The sequence below is a fragment of the Notothenia coriiceps genome, unplaced genomic scaffold (genome assembly GCF_000735185.1).
Source record: "Notothenia coriiceps isolate Sejong01 unplaced genomic scaffold, NC01 NC01_scaffold00037250, whole genome shotgun sequence".
Classification (NCBI taxonomy): Eukaryota; Metazoa; Chordata; class Actinopteri; order Perciformes; family Nototheniidae; genus Notothenia; species Notothenia coriiceps.
Window position 1 is genome coordinate 12,932,754 of NW_011369951.1, and position 19,229 is coordinate 12,951,982.

The window sequence follows — 19,229 nt, forward strand, 5'->3', positions numbered from 1 at the left end:
CCAGGTTCGGTTTTGGCCTGAGGTCCAAAACATTTATTTAAAAAAAATAATAATAATAATAATCTCCCGTTGATCGCGTCCATTTGTGACCCACCTATCACATCTCTGCGCCCCACCAGTGGGGCGCGCCCCATACTTTGAGAAACGCTGGTGTAAACTAACATTGGAAAATATTGGAAAGGACTATCTTGACATTTCAAATTGCAAACAAATAAAAGGAGAATGACATTTTAAATCCAGTTTTGAGAAAAGTCAAAGTCACTGTGGAGAACTCAACGTCTAAGGGAAAACTTTTTGGGGCTCACGTTTCAAGTACTATAAAATCAGTAGGTCGGTGATTTCAACATGACCTAGAGAACCATTCAATGCTAAGAACATAACACTGTTTGAAACACTTATGTGTCATGTTACATCATACTGTATACTTAGTTTGTACTGTTTGACCAAGGCCTTCACTTTACCTTTGCTGACACCAATGTTTATGTCATGCTAAAAAATGTAAGGGTGTATTTTCAACCAATAATAGTCTGACTTTTGTCCACTGACCAGCTCCCTTTTCATCCTGACCTCGCCTTCGTGTTCCCTAACTACACTCCTGTCTCTGACTCGCACCCTGGTGTGTAACTCATTAGATGGGCTCTGAACGGGAGGAAAATACAGAAGATTACTTCACACCAGACTGCAGACATTCCTCTGTTTCTCTCTTGAGAGCAAGGTAAATAAGGTTTTCTCACTTTTAGTGTTTGTACTGAACACCCTTCAGTATTTACCAGAATCATGTGTCTGTATTTTGGGCTTTTGTTGTAAAGCATGGCTACGGTTTAATATGTAGTTAACCTGACTGTGTAAATAATGTTTAGGGAAGATGAATGTGATTAAGTCTTTGACTCAAGTTAAACCCCAGACAACTCTTTCCATTTGGGGTTTATACAAAACAATACTTTTAACCTTTTTATATTGACATACAGTAGATATTGCTATATTAAATGATTAGTGATAATGTAATGTTACTACCTCCTCAATCTAACTCTAAATACCTTTTCCACTGATTTGACTTCAGAAAGGTGCATCCAAAGTCACGTACCTTAGCGGAGGTCTCGAACCAGCCAGCGAAGCCGTTCTCCCTGCAGAAGGAGTCCAGTTTGGGCTGCTGGGAGCCCAGCTGGTCTGACTTATTGGCCAGGAGGACCACTGGAACCGGCCTCCCATGGTTTAAGGTCACCTTAGGGAGAGGAAAGACATGTTAAGGGATGATTTTAATTAAGGCTTTTAAAAGTGGAACCGTAGGAGAAGGTGTTGTATCTATTCATGAACTTTTATACTATAGGTACAGTATGTATTTCCTTTCACATTGTCACTTTTCCTTTACATTTGTTAATTTGTTATGATGAACATATCTGTTGTAACCACTTTAAGGTGTCAGAATGATTCAAAAGAAGTGCTTGTTAGATGAGGAAATTAAATCTGAAACCCCCTTCCCTTACACCTTTGCTATGTTGGTACTCACTATTATTTTAACCCAAGCTTTTGTTCTTCTAATTTTTCACACTATTCTGTCCCTTTTTGCTAGTATGAGTGCTTCACCATGTCCACCAGGATGGATTGTCCCAAAAATATGGGCCATTTGAGTAATTAACACCTCTCTGGCTTTAAAGTTAACACTTTTGGCCTTTGTACATGGTTGGATGACAAGCAGTACAATATGTGACACAGTATTGAGGTGTGCATTTTGTAAATAGAGAGAGGGGGAGAGGGATCCATAAGCATCGACTGACAATTCAAGCAGTTCCAACATTTTACCTTTTACCTCCGCTTCGTGCACATGTTCTGCATTGCAGCTTCAAGTTTTCAAACTACTTTATTGAGTCCCAGACTGTGGAGCTTTCAACAAACACACACTTGTGTTTTTGACAGCTGTTAAACCTACTAGCAAAATCACACTTTGAATTTGTTCCTATAGTACATGAAACCAAGGTGACTACAGCAAGTTTTGAACTACTGCAATGAAATGTTGGACATTTAGACTGAAATATAGATGATGTGTATTTACATATATTCATTTATCCCTTCCCTAACCTTAACTGTATCTTGGCATAGATTGTTGTGGGTGTTCGCTGAAAGTGACAGAATGACAGGTTAGAAGGAAAGGCCTTAGTTTGTGCACACCTTGGAGTCCAGGTCGTCCTTCCACTTCAGCACGGCGTCGAACGTGGAGGCCCTCGTCACGTCAAACACCACCAGAGCTCCCACCGCCTCCCGGTAATAGACACGAGTCATGTTCCCATAGCGCTCCTGCCCTGGGACGCATGGTACAGCCAATCAGACACACACAAAAATGTATCTAAACTAAAGGAACCTTTTTAGAGTCTGTAAAAATCGAATCAACTAATATCATTGTTTATTAGTGATAAATAAAGCAATGTTGTGTGTGTACACTGTTTGTTTATTCTGCAGAAGCACCCATCATGTGACTGATATTATCAGCATGGGATCAGTTGAGTCACAGCCAGGCACAAGATCTACATTCCTCGACCAGGCTTCAAATGACAGGGAGGGACCAGGCATCCAGCGGGCACAAACAGACTGTCCCTGTGTTCACATCTCTCACTGCATAACTGTCAATTCTATCAACTGATATCACTGAGTCATAACAGTAAAACAAAAAAAAGTGTATTTTAGTGCAGTAGATTGTTTCAAGACACTTTTGATTGTTTTAGAAAGCAAACATATTTGAGGAATGGCAAACACAAGACATCCTGGACTCAGAAATTGCTTAATAGGCTAAATTGGAGATGCAGTACTGTGTCAAACTACCATTTTTTCTAATGTTCCTACATGATTATACTTTCCTAAAACTTCCCTCAAATGCATTTCAAAAGCTTATTTCTTGGAGGTTTAGGAATACAGATGTTCACAGCTGCTGAAGCTTTTCTTACCAACGATCCTTAAACTAAATGTTCCTACAGTAAACAAATACAGCAGATGTTTATAGTTGAACGGTCAACTGATGCCACAATAAACCTGTAATTCAGTATGTAACAGTTTGACAGACCTGCTATGTCCCACAGCTGCAGGCGGATCACAGTGTCGTTGTCCCACTGCAGCACCTTCAGGGCGAAGTCCACCCCGATGGTGGCTCGGTAGTGCTGGGAGAAGATCTGATGCACGTACCGCTTAATGATGGACGTTTTCCCCACTCCCAGGTCTCCAATGACCAGCACTTTGAACAAAAGCTCCTGCTGCATAGCTGCAGCTCTGCACTCTGCACACACACAAAAAACTCGTTGGAGAATTATAGTAACTTTATGAAGGTTCCCAAAAAACTGTAAACTAGGTATAAAGTCACACCTAGCCTAGATATTATGATGTTTGACTAGTAAGACATGTTTTTGTAGTATAAAACACAAAAAACAAGATATGATCCAATATCATCGAGATTTGCGCGATAAATTGTCAACCACCCGTTTAATCACACATGACAGTCTGACTCCGTTTACCTCGCTCCTGTGAGAAGCTCCACCACACATGTTATTAACTGGTGCTGCGTTCAGCGGTCGTCGTAAAAAGTCGCCTGTGAAATTTCAGAGCATTTTTCTACGGTAGGTTTACGACAAAAGTATTAATGCAACAGGAGCCTACGTACTTTACTTGGCTGATCATAGAAGGTATGGGTTCATATTAATTTGCAACCAGAAAAACACCCTGCTGTAGAAAAGTGAAATTGCAGTAAATATAAAAGTTTGTTATTCGTAGTGGAAAAAATCATGTTGGAAATTGGTGTAATGATCCCATAGGCCTATAGTATTTTCCTATTTAATCTTTAGTTTAATATGTCTAGTTTAACCAGGTTGAATATCAGAATCAGAATCAGAATACCTTTATTAGTCCCACAGAGGGGAAATTTGCAGCGTTACAGCAGGAAAGAGCCACAGACAGCTTAGTGTTGCATATCTTACATGCGTTAAAAAAGTATAAGTTATAATATAATAAACAATATGCTAAAAAAAGATAAAAACTAAAAAAGTTACATACTTTTCAAAAATACAGATAAAAAACAAGGATTTAGCAGCCCGGTAGCCTATATATTACAGTTATTAAAGATGGCATATGTATATAAAGTATATATTGCACATAAAGCACACATTGCACATAGTTTGACGGTATGACAGCAGCAAGTTATACAATTTACAAAATACAAGATACATACCTTGTAACAGTAACAAGGGTTTAGCAGCCAGGTACAAATTACACAGTTATTAACGGCATATATATATTGATTTAGCTGCCAGGTATAAATTACACAGTTATTAAAGGCATATATATATTGCACAGCACATATTGCACAAAGTTGGTTTGTATTTAGCAGCAAATAAATAACTAAAATGAGTCTAACAACACATTTTACTATGAATTGTTAAATGTGTGTAGGACATATTTTATATCCGTTTCTATTTTAATTTGCAATGTGTTAACTTAAAGTGTATCTCCCAGTAGGCTATAGGGATTAGCATATTTGATAATGATATTTCATCAAATGTTCGTGTTCGCTCATTTCGTAATTACGTTATTTGTTCTCCCACAGCCTATGAAAGCAGCAGCCGGTCCCCGCCATTGTTGCTGCGCAGCTCCGCGACCGCGTGCAGTTACGGTAGTGGTGCTGATGAGGGCGAGGAGGAGATTTGATGCTGCTTCTGTTTCCTGCTGCCATTTCCTACGCGGATCTTCACGGAAATATCATCAACAGTCTGAAGAAGCTGCAGCTCGGATCCTCAGTCGATTTGCAACAGGCTGCTTTAATCCGTCATTTTAAAAGAGTCACGTGCTGATGGTGGATAGCAGGCCGGGTTAATGATGCATGTTTGTGTTCGGTTATTCCTGTAACACAACCACTGCTACTGGAAGATCGTTTTTAGAAGACCAAATCATCGATATGGGGTTTGCTTTTTACAGCTACTGAGCTATTAACTTTAAGGTACGTTATTATTGACATATGTTACCGCATTTGTATCCTAAGTGTAATCGTTATTGTCAATACTCACACTTGCATTAAGCTAAATGGGTTGGGCCTCATGAGTCAAGTGATTTACTCTTTTTTTAATAAACCTTGAAGGATATCTTAGACATTGGAGGTCTTCTAGCATCAGAGGCAAATATCTGTTATCAACTAGCAGTCCTGTTTAGCAGCCATCTCTCCATGTAGCTTACGTTTGGCTAGTTTCAAGGACGCCCTGTGTGTTATTGCTGTGTGTTATTGCTGCACAACAACCACCTCTTATCCACATGGGGGCTGACTACGCCAATGTTTATTGAGTTCAAGAGGAGTGGCCCTACCCCCCCCCAAATTAGATCACCCAACTGTAAATCACATGGACCCCGCTGAGGGGGTTTGGGTCTATTACTCTCCCCTCATGGTGGCGGCCATAATCCAGGAATAGGATTATTCTATGTCTTTAGAGGCTCTTGTGTGGGTTTGATCAAGATTTGTTTTAATTTAATATCATGTTTTCCCTTAAAATGTTTGATATTGTTGAGACAATCTGAAACAGTCAAAGATTTTGTGAGACACAGCCCACACAATTTTGTATTTGAGTATCAAAATTGAGCATAACTAGTAGATATGGCTCATAATTCAACTTTTGGAGAAGGTTTAATTTCAGTTGTAGTTATCTTTGTTTTTTAAATAGGTGCATTTATCTGTTAAAACAATATTTTACATCGTAATATGGATTCGATGTGGAACATTTATGTAACTCATTTTGTCAAAAGGTGGATTAATTTTTCAAGGAATCATCTCATGTTCCTTTGAATATGATCATAAACTCAGTGCCTTTATGTTTGGGTTGTTAGGCAGAAAATACACTTAAAGCCATAACATGGATGACTGAATGATTTTATTTCCCCACAGATTTTATCAAGGTGAGACATGGAGACAATATGGCTTTATCAGTTCCGTCTGATCGTCATCGGAGACTCTACGGTCGGCAAGTCGTGTCTGATCCGGAGGTTCACTGAGGGCCGCTTCGCCCAGGTGTCGGACCCTACGGTGGGGGTGGACTTCTTCTCCCGCCTGGTGGAGATCGAGCCGGGCAAAAGAATCAAACTGCAGATCTGGGACACAGCGGGACAGGAGAGGTTCAGGTAAGGCCAAGCTCCTTATTCCCTATTTGGACTTTCTCTTCATCCATCCACAAACAGATATTATAACCTACACACACACACAAGTCACTCAGATCTCTTCTGGTTTTACATGCATTTATTTTGTGTGTGTTTAAGTTTGCTTTCTTTTTATAAATCCACACAACACCAACATAACATAAACACCTCTTGCTCTCATTCCCCCAGCCTTGTCCAGATCCTGTTGGATGTCTCCTCAGATGGGCAATACAGATACATTTGTTCAAACCTCACAGAGTTTACAGTATATACTAAATGTCCAGTTTACCAGCCCCAACAACAGTGTGTAGCCGGTATTGTTTTCACCTTGTGAGCCTGTGTGTGTGTGTGTGTGTGTGTGTGTGTGTGTGTGTGTGTGTGTGTGTGTGTGTGTGTGTGTGTGTGTGTGTGTGTGTTATACTGGTAAGAAATGGTCCTAATATACTATACTATGACATATTATTAAACATGATCTCCCACCGTTCAAATATGTAATACGCTCTATTATAAAGTTTATTTTTTTGTCTCTTAAATTGTCATAGTATATTATCTCCGAACAATCTTCACAAAAAGTAATGAGAACAAAACAATAAAACATTAATATATAGACAACAGGCCATAGCGGGGTATCAAATTCTTATTTCTATATAATTCTAAACTAAATATCCCATTTTTCTCCATTTTATACGTCATTGAGCCATCATACTTTGCATTAATCACATGTACATTTGCAGAATCTGGCCAAAACAAGCTGAATGCATTGGTTTGGGATTATTAGTTTCAGAACAGAAAACAAAGTTAGTCTCTCTCTCTCTCTCTCTCTCTCTCTCTCTCTCTCTCTCTCTCTCTCTCTCTCTCTCTACCCCCCCCCCAGGTCCATCACCAGAGCGTACTACCGTAACTCAGTGGGGGGGCTGTTACTCTTCGACATCACGAACCGCCGCTCCTTCACCAACGTCCACAACTGGCTGGAGGAGGCCCAGAGCCACGTGCAGCCACACAACATCGTCTTCCTGCTGGTCGGGCACAAGTGTGACCTGGAGGCCCAGCGGCAGGTGAGCCTCCAGGAGGCAGAGAAGCTGGCCGGGGCCTTCGGGATGCGCTACGTGGAGACATCGGCACGAGAGTCCATCAACGTGGAGAAGGTGTGGAGGAGATTTCACTGGTTTTCAGATACAAGCTCGAGAATAGCACAACAACATTGGCTAGGGGTGACACTTGATTAGCTTATCAAGCTTTTCAAGGCTTTACACTTAAATAAAGTACTTTCAAATCAAACTGAACTGAATTCAATATTTTTTATAGATTCTAAACCAAGTCATTATTCTGTGAAAGGTTACACATAGGAGAAGTACAATTACATAATCATAGTATAGTTAACACAAATAAACTATAGAAAATAAACAACAGCAAAGTAAATTCCCAAACTAAAATGTAACCTTAATTCTTAGCTCCTGGATTATCTGGAAATTCGTTTTTCCGTTTTTTAACACTGGTGACTTACATGGAATCTTATTTACTGTGTTTCACAATATAGGTCCTATATATTATACAGAAAATTGACCGAGGCAGTGAAGATCTGAGTTGAATTAAAAGTCATTTCTGAACTATTTAGGCAAGCTTTAAATCTTGTGTCAGACTTTATAAACATTTCACAAAATTGCATCCTGTTGATGTCTAAACTGACATAAAAGTCATTTTACAAAACAAACAAATAGATGTAAAGCTTAAACACCAGCTGCCTTCCTCAACTCACATAAACACTTGTTTGCAATTATACCGTGCAAAAATCCCTTTTATGTCAAATACATGCATTTTTATAAATGTCCCAACATGTACTGCATAGGGTCTCAATACTTTAATGCTATTTATGTCACTCAGTTTCTTTTAAGTTACTTCCACTCATTTTGTATCCATGGTTGTGTACCTATTTGTCTTTATTTTTGTGTTTTCACTAATGTATGCTTTTCTTTTTTATTATTGCTGGCTTTCTTTTCACCTGCTATGCCACTTTTGCCGTAACAATGTACATTTCCCCACTCTGGGACTAATAAGTAATCTGATTACTTTAGAATCCCCCACAATCTTTTTTTTGTGCTTCTTTTTCTCAGGCGTTTGTGGATCTGACGAGGGACATCTTTGCGCTGGTACAGAGCGGGGACATCAAGATCCAGGACGGCTGGGAGGGCGTAAAGAGCGGACTTGTTCCCAACACGGTCCACTCCTCCGAGGAGGTCACCAAGGGCAACCGGCAGTGCTTCTGCTGACTCCCCCACTGCAGCATGGGGGGCTGACGGGCGGCCATACTTCAGAGGACTCCTTCTGAAGGAGCTCTCTCTCTCCAGCCTCGGCTGCACGCAGACCACTTTTTGGAGACTCGTTCTATTTCCCCCGCTCAGTTACACACCTTAATTCTATAAATAAGACATTGTTTAATCCTTCTGGTGCCTGTTTTTGGCTCTTTGTTGATAGAAGCACAAGCAGCATCCTAACCCTGTTTCCTGTTCTGTGTGCATGTGACTGTAATAATCCTGCAGACCCTCAACACTTCAGCTTTACTGCACATTCAGCCTTTCCTACAGTTATACTCCCGTAGGCAGTTATATGTTGTTGGCACACATCTCTTAAAGACTGATACTGTCAGTGTAATGTGTTTTATTTTATATTTAAACCTGATTCAGTGATGCCGAGACTGAGCCATGTCTCTTCCTTTTCATGTGTAATACTTTGAATAAATTGCAACCTTGTCCAGATACGCAGTGAGAGAGACGAGGCGGAAAACAGATCTTACTGCATCTCAAATCCTAGTGGCTTAATACAGAAAGAGGGCGAAGTGTGATGAAGTCAAATTGAACCAAAGTATGACACCTGGCTGGACTCTTTGTTGTATATCTGAAGGAGTTTGTTAAAATGTCGAAAAGGAAAAGCTACTGTAGCTGCTCACTGATTACCATTACAACCTAATCATAGTAAGGATTATTTTTAAATATAGTTAGTACCTAAATTCATGTTTACTACAACTACTGTGTTAGTTTACTGGTCAGCACCTTAAAGCCTTTAGTATGGAACCCCAAGGTGTTCAATATTTATTTAAAAATTATTAATAATCATATGCCTATATGTACAATACACATAAACCAACGGTTGATTTAGTGAAATTACTGAATAAATGATTAAACTCATTAGTTTGACATGTGATCTTATCGTTCCTTTTTTCACTAAGTTTTTAGTTGATAAGGGTAATTTTCTCAAATATTTCCTTACTTATTTTATCATCATTTTATGGTATTGTCTAATTTTATTAGCAGCTGTTGTGTTAACTTAAACAATGTGATCGGATAAAAGGTGAGATATTTTTTTATTTTACACAATGTGTTTGTGTAATTTGTCATAATGACTTGTCTTTTCGATATTCAACACTTTGGGGCTCCGTACTGATTTCAAAAGTCTGTTTAAACATTCACAATTAACACTTAACATTACACGATACCTTCTGGTTACAATCTCCTCTCACACCTATACCTAATCACTTAATTCAATTAATCAACTTTAAGCGATGCATGCCTCCATTTTAACCCACATTTTCCAAATAATTAAAATCATTTTTATTTTTGATATACTGTTAATAGCCATTGCATTCAGTTCCTGGGATCTCATCAGAAAAAAGCAGAGTTAATGAAGATACATAACTGTATGTGAAACACTGACGGATTTGAAAAATGTGGATTATTTGAACCCCGATTGGTTGCTCAGACTGTAGGACAGATTGTTGGCATTCATATTCACTAATTCAACAGTTTAGGAATAAAGATGAGTGAGTTCATAAAGTGTAACAGTCCAGTGGAAGAGTCTCCTCCGAGTGCCTTTTGGAGGAAAGAAGCCTAACTAGCACACACAGTCATCTTCCTGTTCAAAGATAAAACTGTGTATTAAAATATCTGAACTGTAGGGTGGTAGGAAATACACTGGTGTCACATTACACACATCCTGTAAATAATTAGTTTGAAACCAAACCCTGACAAAGCCGACTGTTCGATGTTGTTGTGACTCTGGGATTGTTATAGCACAAGTGTCATCAATAATACATGCCTGGAGACATTAATAAAGATTTGTTGTGTGCACAAAATCGGAGGTTCGCTGCTCTCTTTAACATATTACTCTTGCTGATACTGTTGTGTAACCAGAACCGGAAGTAGACAAACTCAATGTTAACAGTAATACTGTCTGCGACCAGTAGAGGGCAGCCTCAGTGTGGGGAGCTTTTTCAACACATGTTCAAAATGAGGCCTATTCTTACTTATTAATAATTAAACACATTTCAAATAAAAACTTCAAAGAAAGACAATTAAAAAGTATAACGATGGTTTTGGCCTTTTGCCTTTAATATAGAAAAAGTTGGAGAGAGTGGGGAAAAAGGGCAGCCATTTCGATTTTTTTGAAGGAATTCATATTTTGAATCAGTTAATTTGGTACAACTTTTTAAATAAAAATCATAATTCTCAATATACTATTTGCAATTCTGAATCTTGAATTCATTTTCTCACATGATATGGTTTTCTTGCTGCTTGACCAAATACTATTTGGTCTCTTCCTTGGTAACCAAAGTAGATTAGGCTGCTTATCTAATATTTGCATGTACGTATAGCTTTAATTTCTCTGTCATATCTACACCCCAGAGAGCAGAAGGGAGTTTTTAGTACTAAAGGTATGGACAGTTACCAAATATGGACAAGGCAGACAGAGGGCCTCAAACAGGAAGGAAGGCATGTAGTGTAAAACTACACTGCCTGGCCATTTTGTGGGAGAGGTGCACAGGATGGCTGAACCATGCCAAAGGGTTTGTGTTTATTTCACTTTATCAATACTTTCTTTACTTTGTTTTACCATAAAGTAAAACACTGACTAAATAAATAAAGATGTATGTGATTATTTTATGGAGATACATTTAAGAATGACATTTTTCAGGCTGCAGGATGCATGAGAGTTATTTTGTATAACAGATGAAAGGTTACTGACTGAGTGCATTTTAAACATACCAATATTCAAGTGAGGTCACAGGTGAAAACCAGTAAAAGTGGTCTTTAAATAGCCTTTCCCCTGCAGCTCATTCTGAGGAGGTTTGAAGTTATCTTCAATAACAAAAGAGGTAGATAAAACACTGACTACCTTCCATTAGCATGAATTATTTTTATTTTAAAAAAAACATTGAAAATACAGCTTGTTTTTTTTGTACATGACAGCCATATGTACAGGATATAAAACAAAGCGAAAAATAGATCATTACGGTTAATGAGATAGCAATGAGGAGGGGAGATGATGGTATGGATTGTTCAAAGGCACGAGGGCTGAGAATGAAGAGCTCTGAGTGACAGGAGCCACAGCCACACACCCTTTAATGATATCAGAGTGAAAGTATTTCAATAGTTTCTGATATACAGCTGGACTCTTTGTTTCTCCAGCCCCGGTGTCTCTCAGGCAGAAGGATGGCTCTTTAGGCACCAAGTTATCGAGTTCCAATTCAATCCAAATCTACCTCTTCTTCATCTCCCTTCTCCACAAACATTGTGTGTGATATGACATGTTTTTACACATCTAAAAAAGGTAGGATCATTTCATAAGCAACAACAGGCAGCATCTACAGAAATGCCGGAATAGTGCATCCACCAGGACCATTTTCATCAAAAAAAGGGGTTTCAGCAGCATTAATTATGAAATGAAATGCCTTTAGTGTAATTTACAAGTAAAACATTCTCACCTATCAAGGTCATATGTTAAAATAGTGTGTTTGTATAATATACAGCATCAAACAAATGAAGAAACGGTTTTAAACAAATACTGTACAATCTACAGTAAAGCAGTTTACTAGAAATCCCCAAAAATACTATAAACAATAAGTTATAAAGACTCCAGAGGGTCGGGGTTAAAAAATATATTTTTATATATATATTACACAATTTAGAGACCAACTGTTAGTGGTCGTTTGTAATGGAAAGCCCAGTTTCCAAAACAAGTTCATTTGGTCAGAAAGATTTAGGATTTGGTGACGCAAGACATTTTCAACAAAAGGGGAAACAAATAAACATTAAAGCAGGAGACCAAAAAAAGATCAGCACACTAAAAACTGTACATGTAACAATCAAAATACATTAAAGGTCCCATGTCATGGCCATTGATCATAATTCCATTGTTGAGGTCTACTAGAATAGATTTATATTGTGCAATTTTCCAAACTCACATTGGTTTCTCATACAACATCTCTGTAAACTACGTGTATTCACAGAATTTCACTCTCTACCTTTAACGGCTCGTTGTAGCTCCAGCCCCCAACGTCCTGACCAATCAGAGCACAGTGTGCTCTGATTGGTCAGGACGTTGTGAATCGCGCTAAACTCCGTGGAGGTGTTGTTTCCTTGTTTAGCGACAGCGAAACACAGCCAAACTCACCCTGAGCACACACAAAGTCACAGCCGAAGTAAAAACAATAAGTGTGGCTTGATATTGAGTAAGAAAAAGGTTGATAAACGCTGTGAGAATGGGTCTGCAGAGAGAATTTCGCCGCGATCCCAACTGTCTGTTATCAGCCTGCAGCCAGGGAGGAGAGATCAGCAGAGCTGCCTGCACTGAGTGTGTGTGTGAGGAAGTCCGTGGATTGGTCAATTTGGACCAATCAGCGGGGGCTTAACGTAACCGCTCCACGGCTTGGTCCATTTGGTTCCGGGTTCCGGGTAACGCATGACATCATGAGTTACCCGGAAGAATCAATGGCAGTGACGTATCTCCAACGAGGCGTTTTGGGGAGGTATTTTCTGTGTTAAGAGTTTTACTCGCTACAGGGTGTACTTTGAGGGTTTTGACTCTGCAGACCGTTTACATGCATAAAAACCTTCATAACACACAAGGGGACGGGTAATAACCGGAAAAGCATGACATGGGCCCTTTAACACCTAAAAATCATATCCAGTTGATTGAGATTGAAGAAAAGCTATCCCAAACAAACAATACTATAAACATTTGAATATTAACAGATCTATCAGTAGAAGTTAATAAAGTAGTACACATAAAATACGGATGAATAAAATGAAAGTGATGGAAACTCTCTAATTCTTCCTTAGTTTGGCTTGAAACTAAACAAGAACCGTTGTGCGTCTTTTCACAAGTAAAAAAGGTGAATGCGATATTTTAGTGGTGATGAAAAAGAGAGACCCCTCATTCAGAAACAATCCCCGGCTCCCAGATCAGCCAGAGGTGGACAGATTATAATATTTTAAATGTGATGCGATTAATGACCTCATTAAGTGCAAATCTGATCAACCCTCCCCAGATCTGCAGAAATATCTGGGTGCAGCCATGCGAATGACATGAAACACATATGTAAAGGAAATCTGGAATTTGCTAATTAGATTATTTGAAATTCATAGATATGTACATGCCCATATCAAACCAAATATTGGCAAATAAGTGTATGAAAGCATGTTTTGGAGATGGATGGGGTTTTCCCTATCAGAAAGCAGAGCAGAGGTTTAATGATGTGACTCTTGCTTTGCAGTTTTTTGTTCAAATCAAGTTCATGGCCCTGTAAAGGGTAGAAAGAAGTTTGTTGCCCATTGGGCAGTTAAAAAACATTTTGTTTTCTGGATCATGTTAAAATGAAAGCCATAAAATACCATTTCAATACAGTCTATAGGAAACAGATAGTTAACGATATGCAACTAATTTAATATGACTTAAAAAAGGTCCCGTGTACAGAAGCTGTCTGGCTGTTCTCTGGGAGCGGGAGGGGGGGGCTCTGTAAAGCGTGGACTTCAGCCTCGGACACTGAACCGTACAGTGTGATGACATCGAACACACTGATGCTGTAAAGCACAGACTCAGTGCCGGCTTGTTTACACACAAACAACCAGGCTGCTGCAATGAACAAAGGACCAATAAACTAGAAACTATCTCTACTAAAGGCTCTCGCACATTGTGGGGGTGAGACTCACTGATCCACGTGTCTTGACCATTGGACCTTCACTAGCTCAACTCATAATACTACTCTCTAGCCGGTGGATCTACAGCGCACCGGTAACGGAGAGGTGGTGAAGACGGGAACAGTTACATTTTAACATTGTTCCAGTTAACGGCCTCAGGTGCGCCGCAGTACACTTTGTTAGTTAGGTCCATCGAAAGCATGTTATAGGCAGGTAAATATCTCCCGGAGGGCTAAGGCTAAGTACGAATAGACAGATTAAACGGACACATGGGCCAGAGAGTGGCCTGTCACAGTGTCTAGCCATCAAGTTAATCAGCCTCGGAGTCAGAGGTAAGATGTGTGTGTGTGGCGCTCTCTTGCCTCTCCTCCCTTTAAACCCAGGGCTGCGCTCCAGGCCGCCTACATCGCAGCATTTGGCCGCCAGTTCAACCTCGCTGCCAAAACGTGTGTAGTTGCTCTGGCAACACCCCCCAGGTCTACGGCAGTGGGCATCAGGGGCTGCTGCCTCCCTCCACGTCGCTGTTGTCGGGGGCGCCCTTGTAGATCGGGCTCTTGGTCTGCAGCGCGGGCGCGTATTTGCGTGGGGACTTCCGCCTGGCTGCTTCACTGCTGTTCTTAATACCGTATAGGAAGTAGATAGCGAAACCTGGAGAGGAGGAGAGAAGCAACGGGAAGTTACAAAACAGTCACAGAAAAGTGAAGCAATAGAAATGAGAAACACCATTGGTAATGTTTATATTGTACCGATAAGCATCCAGACGGCAAAGCGGCACCATGTTCCTCGGTCCAGCTGCATCATGAGGTAGATGTTGACGAAAACGCTGAACAGGGGCAACCAGGGCAGCAGAGGGACCTTCAGAGGACAGGGGGAGAGTCAGCATAACTATTTTAAACTTTACCTGGTTCTTCTCTAGGTAGCACTCAGTGAGAGAGTCAGGGAACAATGTGTACCTAAGTATACGTAGTTTTATAATGCCAAAACAAAACAGCCATATCTCCCTATCTGTAACACAACGGGTGCTAACTCAGAAGTTTGTTTGTTTGTTTGTGGCCTTTATTTATCCAGGTAAAAATCCCATTGAGATCAACGATCTCTTTTACAAGGGAGACCTGCCGCACATTGGTTACACATGTAACAGAAAACAAAAGGACACATACAGCATAATGACAGGGGTATAATTTACAAACTTATTCACAAAGACAGGTACCAGGAGTATCAAATATCAAGTCATCCAGCTGTGCTTTAAAATGATGCAGGGGAACCAAAATGCTAATTTTCAATATGTTTTGCAGAGTGTTCCAAGCTAGAGGAGCTGCGCACATAAACGTTTTTGTGCCTAAAACAGTCCTAGCACTTGGTACATGTAATAAAAACACATCCTGGGATCCTAGGCAATAGCTACTTGCGACTCTCTGTGATATCAGTGAGCAGATGTAAGGTGGTAGTTTACCCAGCATGGCTTTAAAGATGAACACGACCAATGACTGAGTCTCCGAACAGTAAGTGATGGCAGACTTGCCCTTGCATACAGGGTACAGTGATGAGTAAGTGTTTTACAGTTTGTAACAAATCTCAGCACACTGTGATAGGCTAACTTGGTCAGGTAATGGGCAGGTGCATTCATATATATCAAATCTATATATATATATATATAGCTAAAAAGGTCACAGAGCCTTTTCCTGGCCTCAAGCGAGAAACAGGACTTGTTTCTGAAAAAGAAACCTAGCTTCACCCTCAGCTTTCTAAACAGATTATTGACCTGAGGTTTAAAAGAGAGACAATCATCAAGCCAGATACCAAGGTATTTATAACAGGTAACCACTTCAAGAACTTTTCCTTGCGTAGAAACAATATCCAAAGCTGTCTCTGGTGTCTCTGGGGTCTTTTGAAAATAGCATTACCTTAGTTTTATCCACATTTAAAAGAAGCTTAAGCTCAGAGAGCTGCGTCTGAATAATATGAAAAACAGCCTGTCATTTAACAACAGCCCCCTTAATGGAGGCACCTGCACAATACATCACGGTATCATCAGCATAAAATGTAAAGTTGCTTCATCCACATTTTGACCTAAACTGTTGATATAGATGGAGAATAAAAGTGCACCTAAAACAGAACCTTGAGGAACACCATTTGTAATGTTTAACCACTCAGAAGTGAGCCCATCAAAATGAACACATTGGGACCTTTCAGAGAGATAGTTCACAAACCACCCCACTGTATGGCTGGATATGCCAGTACTGGCCAGTCTCTGCTTCAGGATTTGATGATCGACGGTATCGAAAGCTTTGGAAAGATCAATAAACAGAGTGTGTGTGGTTACCTTGAAGGTGAGAGCCTCTTTGCTCTCCGGCTGCCTCCAGATGATGATGACACAGACGACGCAGAGTAAAGTCAGGATGACACACGGCACCACGACGCCTGCATGTCCCGCCAGCAGCTCTCTGAGACAGTTAGCCAAGATAACGCAGAGGACAGTGATAAAAACGGCTGCAAAGAGACAAGCAGGAGACAAGGTTAGATAACAAAATCCTAGGTTGCCCCAACAATTGACTAACAATGATGGTTAGCTTATTATCCTTGTTCTCTATTTATCAGCCATCTTGAGATTCCTCCCAGCCACACTTACAGATGATAGCGGTGGTGGCGTAGACAATGTTCCCGGACGTCTGCGTTGGGACCTTTCCACTCGGGCAGAACAGCAGCTTGATGGTTAAAGTCTCCCGAAGCGGTTTCTCCTCCGTCTCCATGCCGTACTCGTCACCGCTGTCTCCTCCGCTCACGGCCACCTTCTCCCCTTCCACCATCTCCACCAGCTTCTCCGTCTGGCTGGAGGAATTCAGTCTGCCGGGCTGGTACCTGCAGAGGGAGGGGGAGATATGTGAATTCCTCAACTTTTATTATAAGATTACTTTATCTGTGCAGAGATTGGGACGCAGGTATTCTTCTAAACTGGCTTCTTTGATATTTGCGATGTCTGCTAAAGAGTAGTTGCCACATTATTACAACTTCAGAAGACTTTGTGTGCTTTATTAGAGATGGCAAAAGTACACACATCCTTTACTCAAGTAGAAGTAGAAATACTCGTGTTTAAAAATACTCAAGTACTGACTAAACTAAAGTAAAAGTAAAGAAGTATGGGCTTTGAAATGTACTTAAGTAAAAAGTACCCATAACTACCAACTGTTTACATTTTTAGTAACTGACCTCACTTTATATTAATAGAACAATAATGTCATTGTTAGCGAATGAATGTTTCGATGCTGAACAACAGCAAAATGACAACGTTTTCATTGGTCCCTCTTCTTTAGAGAAGACCAGGAAGTGATGGATACACGGATCGTGTTCAAATCAATAGGCACGCAATGACTCTAAATAATAATGCACACGCCACCAAACACACATTAAAACTAAAGTAACCAGCCTGTGTTGAAAATGCAAGAAGTAGAAAGTGCAGGTATTTGTGTTAAAAGTGTAAGAAGTAAAAGTAAAAAGTCGTCAGAAAAATAAGTAGTGAAGTAAAGTATGTACTTAAGAACAGTAACAAAGTATTTGTACTCCACACTTCCAACCTCTAGCTTTAATCCGATAAAAAGTGCTTACCTGAGGATGAGGACAGCAGATGCCCTAAAGAGTACCCAACACGAGTTCCGATACACCCATTGAGGTCCACCAGCTGCTGCCAGGTCGAACAGGAAGGCATCAGAAAGCTGTAAGGAGGAGTTAAAAAGGGATTTCTTAGAAAATAAAACGTTTCCTGTAACGTCAAAACCAAATCTTTGATGCTAAGACTGGCCTAACAATGCGGAAAAAACCTTCAGTTTGCATTTATGACAGACTTTTCTAAGAGTTATTGATCCTAACGCAATAGCATGACTCACTGGCATTGGCTAGAGATCAATAACCTTAGAAAAGATCTGCATAAATGCAAACTAAGGTTTTCTTTCCTGCATTGTAGGCAGTCTTAGCCCATCAAAGCTTTGTTTTTTTGACGTTACAGAAACGTTTGTTATTTTCTAAGACTCCCTTTTTACTCCTCCTTACAGCTCTGATGGCCTTCACCTGTTCGAGCCTGGCAGCGCTGGTCGGACCTCATGTCTTCGGAACTCTGTTGGCGTACTCTTCTAGTGGGCCCATCTGTGTCCTCATCCTCAGGTTAAGCACTTTTTAATTCATTAAATGCTAGAGGGGGAAGTGTGGAGTACAAATTACTTTAGAACTCAGACATAGTACATACTTTACTTATACACTACTTATTTTTCTGATGAACAACTTTACTTCTTACACTTTAACACCAATCCTGCACTTTCTACTTCTTGCATTCTTTCAACACAGGCTGGTTACTTTAGTTTTAATGTGTGTTTGGGGTGGCGTGTGCATTATTATATTAGAGCCATTGCGTGGCCTATTGATTTGAAACCGACCGTGTAATCCATCCTTCTGGTCTTCTCTAAAGAACAGAGGGACCAATGAAAAACGTCTGTCATTTGCTGTTGTTCAGCATCGAAACAATCATTAGCTAACAATGACATCTTACCTGTTCTATTATATAAAAGTGGGAGGGTCAGTTTACTAAAATCGTAAACCAGTTGGAAGTTATGGGACTTTTTACTTAAGTACATTTCAAAGCCCATACTTCTTTTACTTTTACTTTAGTTTAGTCAGTACTTGAGTATCTGTTTTAAACACGAGTATTTCTACTTCTACTTGGTAAAGACTGTGTTACTTTTGCCATCTCTAATAAAGCACACAAAGTCTTCTGAAAAGTTGTAATTAATGTGGCAACTACTCTTTAGCAAGACATCGCAAATATCAAAGAAGCAGTTTAGAAGAATAACCTGCATCCCAATCCTCTGGGCACAGATAAAGTAATCTTATAATAAAAGTTGAGGAATTCACATATCTCCCCTCCCTCTGCAGTACCAGCCCGGCAGACTGAATTCCTCAGCCAGACGGAGAGCTGGTGGAGATGGTGGGAAGGGGAGAAGGTGGCCGTGAGCGGAGGAGACAGCGGTGGACGAGTACGGCATGGAGACGGAGGAGAAACCGCTCCGGGAGACTTTAACCATCAAGCTGCTGTTCTGCCCGAGTGGAAAGGTCCAACGC

General features: G+C 40.2%; 3 protein-coding genes across 4 annotated transcripts in view; 1 reads left to right on the plus strand and 2 right to left on the minus strand.

Moving 5' to 3' along the window:
- The window catches only part of rab38c (RAB38c, member of RAS oncogene family), a 5,067-nt gene extending 1,530 nt beyond the window's left edge, over positions 1-3,537 (minus strand). The window contains exons 1-4 of one of the 2 annotated variants that reach the window (XM_010796357.1): positions 3,498-3,537; positions 3,053-3,262; positions 2,167-2,297; positions 1,085-1,222 (exon numbers count right to left, since the gene is read on the minus strand). In XM_010796357.1, coding sequence (XP_010794659.1) covers positions 1,085-1,222; positions 2,167-2,297; positions 3,053-3,245 — 462 coding nt within the window. In that variant the 5' untranslated portion in view covers positions 3,246-3,262; positions 3,498-3,537. Of the gene's footprint in view, positions 1-1,084; positions 1,223-2,166; positions 2,298-3,052; positions 3,469-3,497 lie in introns of those variants that run through there. The other variant, XM_010796356.1, reaches the window with a different exon arrangement.
- Positions 3,538-4,627: 1,090 nt separating this feature from the next.
- LOC104966994 (ras-related protein Rab-39B-like) lies at positions 4,628-10,628 on the plus strand. The gene is made up of 4 exons (XM_010796359.1): positions 4,628-4,972; positions 5,906-6,138; positions 7,028-7,298; positions 8,265-10,628. Exons 2-4 carry the CDS (start codon positions 5,924-5,926, stop codon positions 8,418-8,420), a joined length of 642 nt encoding a protein of 213 aa, XP_010794661.1. The 5' UTR covers positions 4,628-4,972; positions 5,906-5,923; the 3' UTR covers positions 8,421-10,628.
- A 2,400-nt stretch (positions 10,629-13,028) lies between these two features.
- LOC104966995 (cationic amino acid transporter 3-like) overlaps positions 13,029-19,229 on the minus strand; it is an 18,476-nt gene continuing 12,275 nt past the window's right edge. The window contains 6 exon segments of the mRNA XM_010796360.1: positions 13,029-14,771; positions 14,870-14,978; positions 16,447-16,613; positions 16,753-16,982; positions 17,727-17,751; positions 17,754-17,829. Coding sequence (XP_010794662.1) covers positions 14,617-14,771; positions 14,870-14,978; positions 16,447-16,613; positions 16,753-16,982; positions 17,727-17,751; positions 17,754-17,829 — 762 coding nt within the window. The 3' untranslated portion in view covers positions 13,029-14,616.

Coding starts and splice junctions, on each gene's coding strand:
- LOC104966994 (XM_010796359.1), top strand. CDS start 5,924: ATGGAGACAATATGGCTTTATCAGTTCCGTCTGATCGTCATCGGAGAC. Junction 6,139..7,027: donor GCGGGACAGGAGAGGTTCAG/GTAAGGCCAAGC, acceptor CCCCCCCCCCAG/GTCCATCACCAGAGCGTACT. Junction 7,299..8,264: donor AGTCCATCAACGTGGAGAAG/GTGTGGAGGAGA, acceptor TCTTTTTCTCAG/GCGTTTGTGGATCTGACGAG.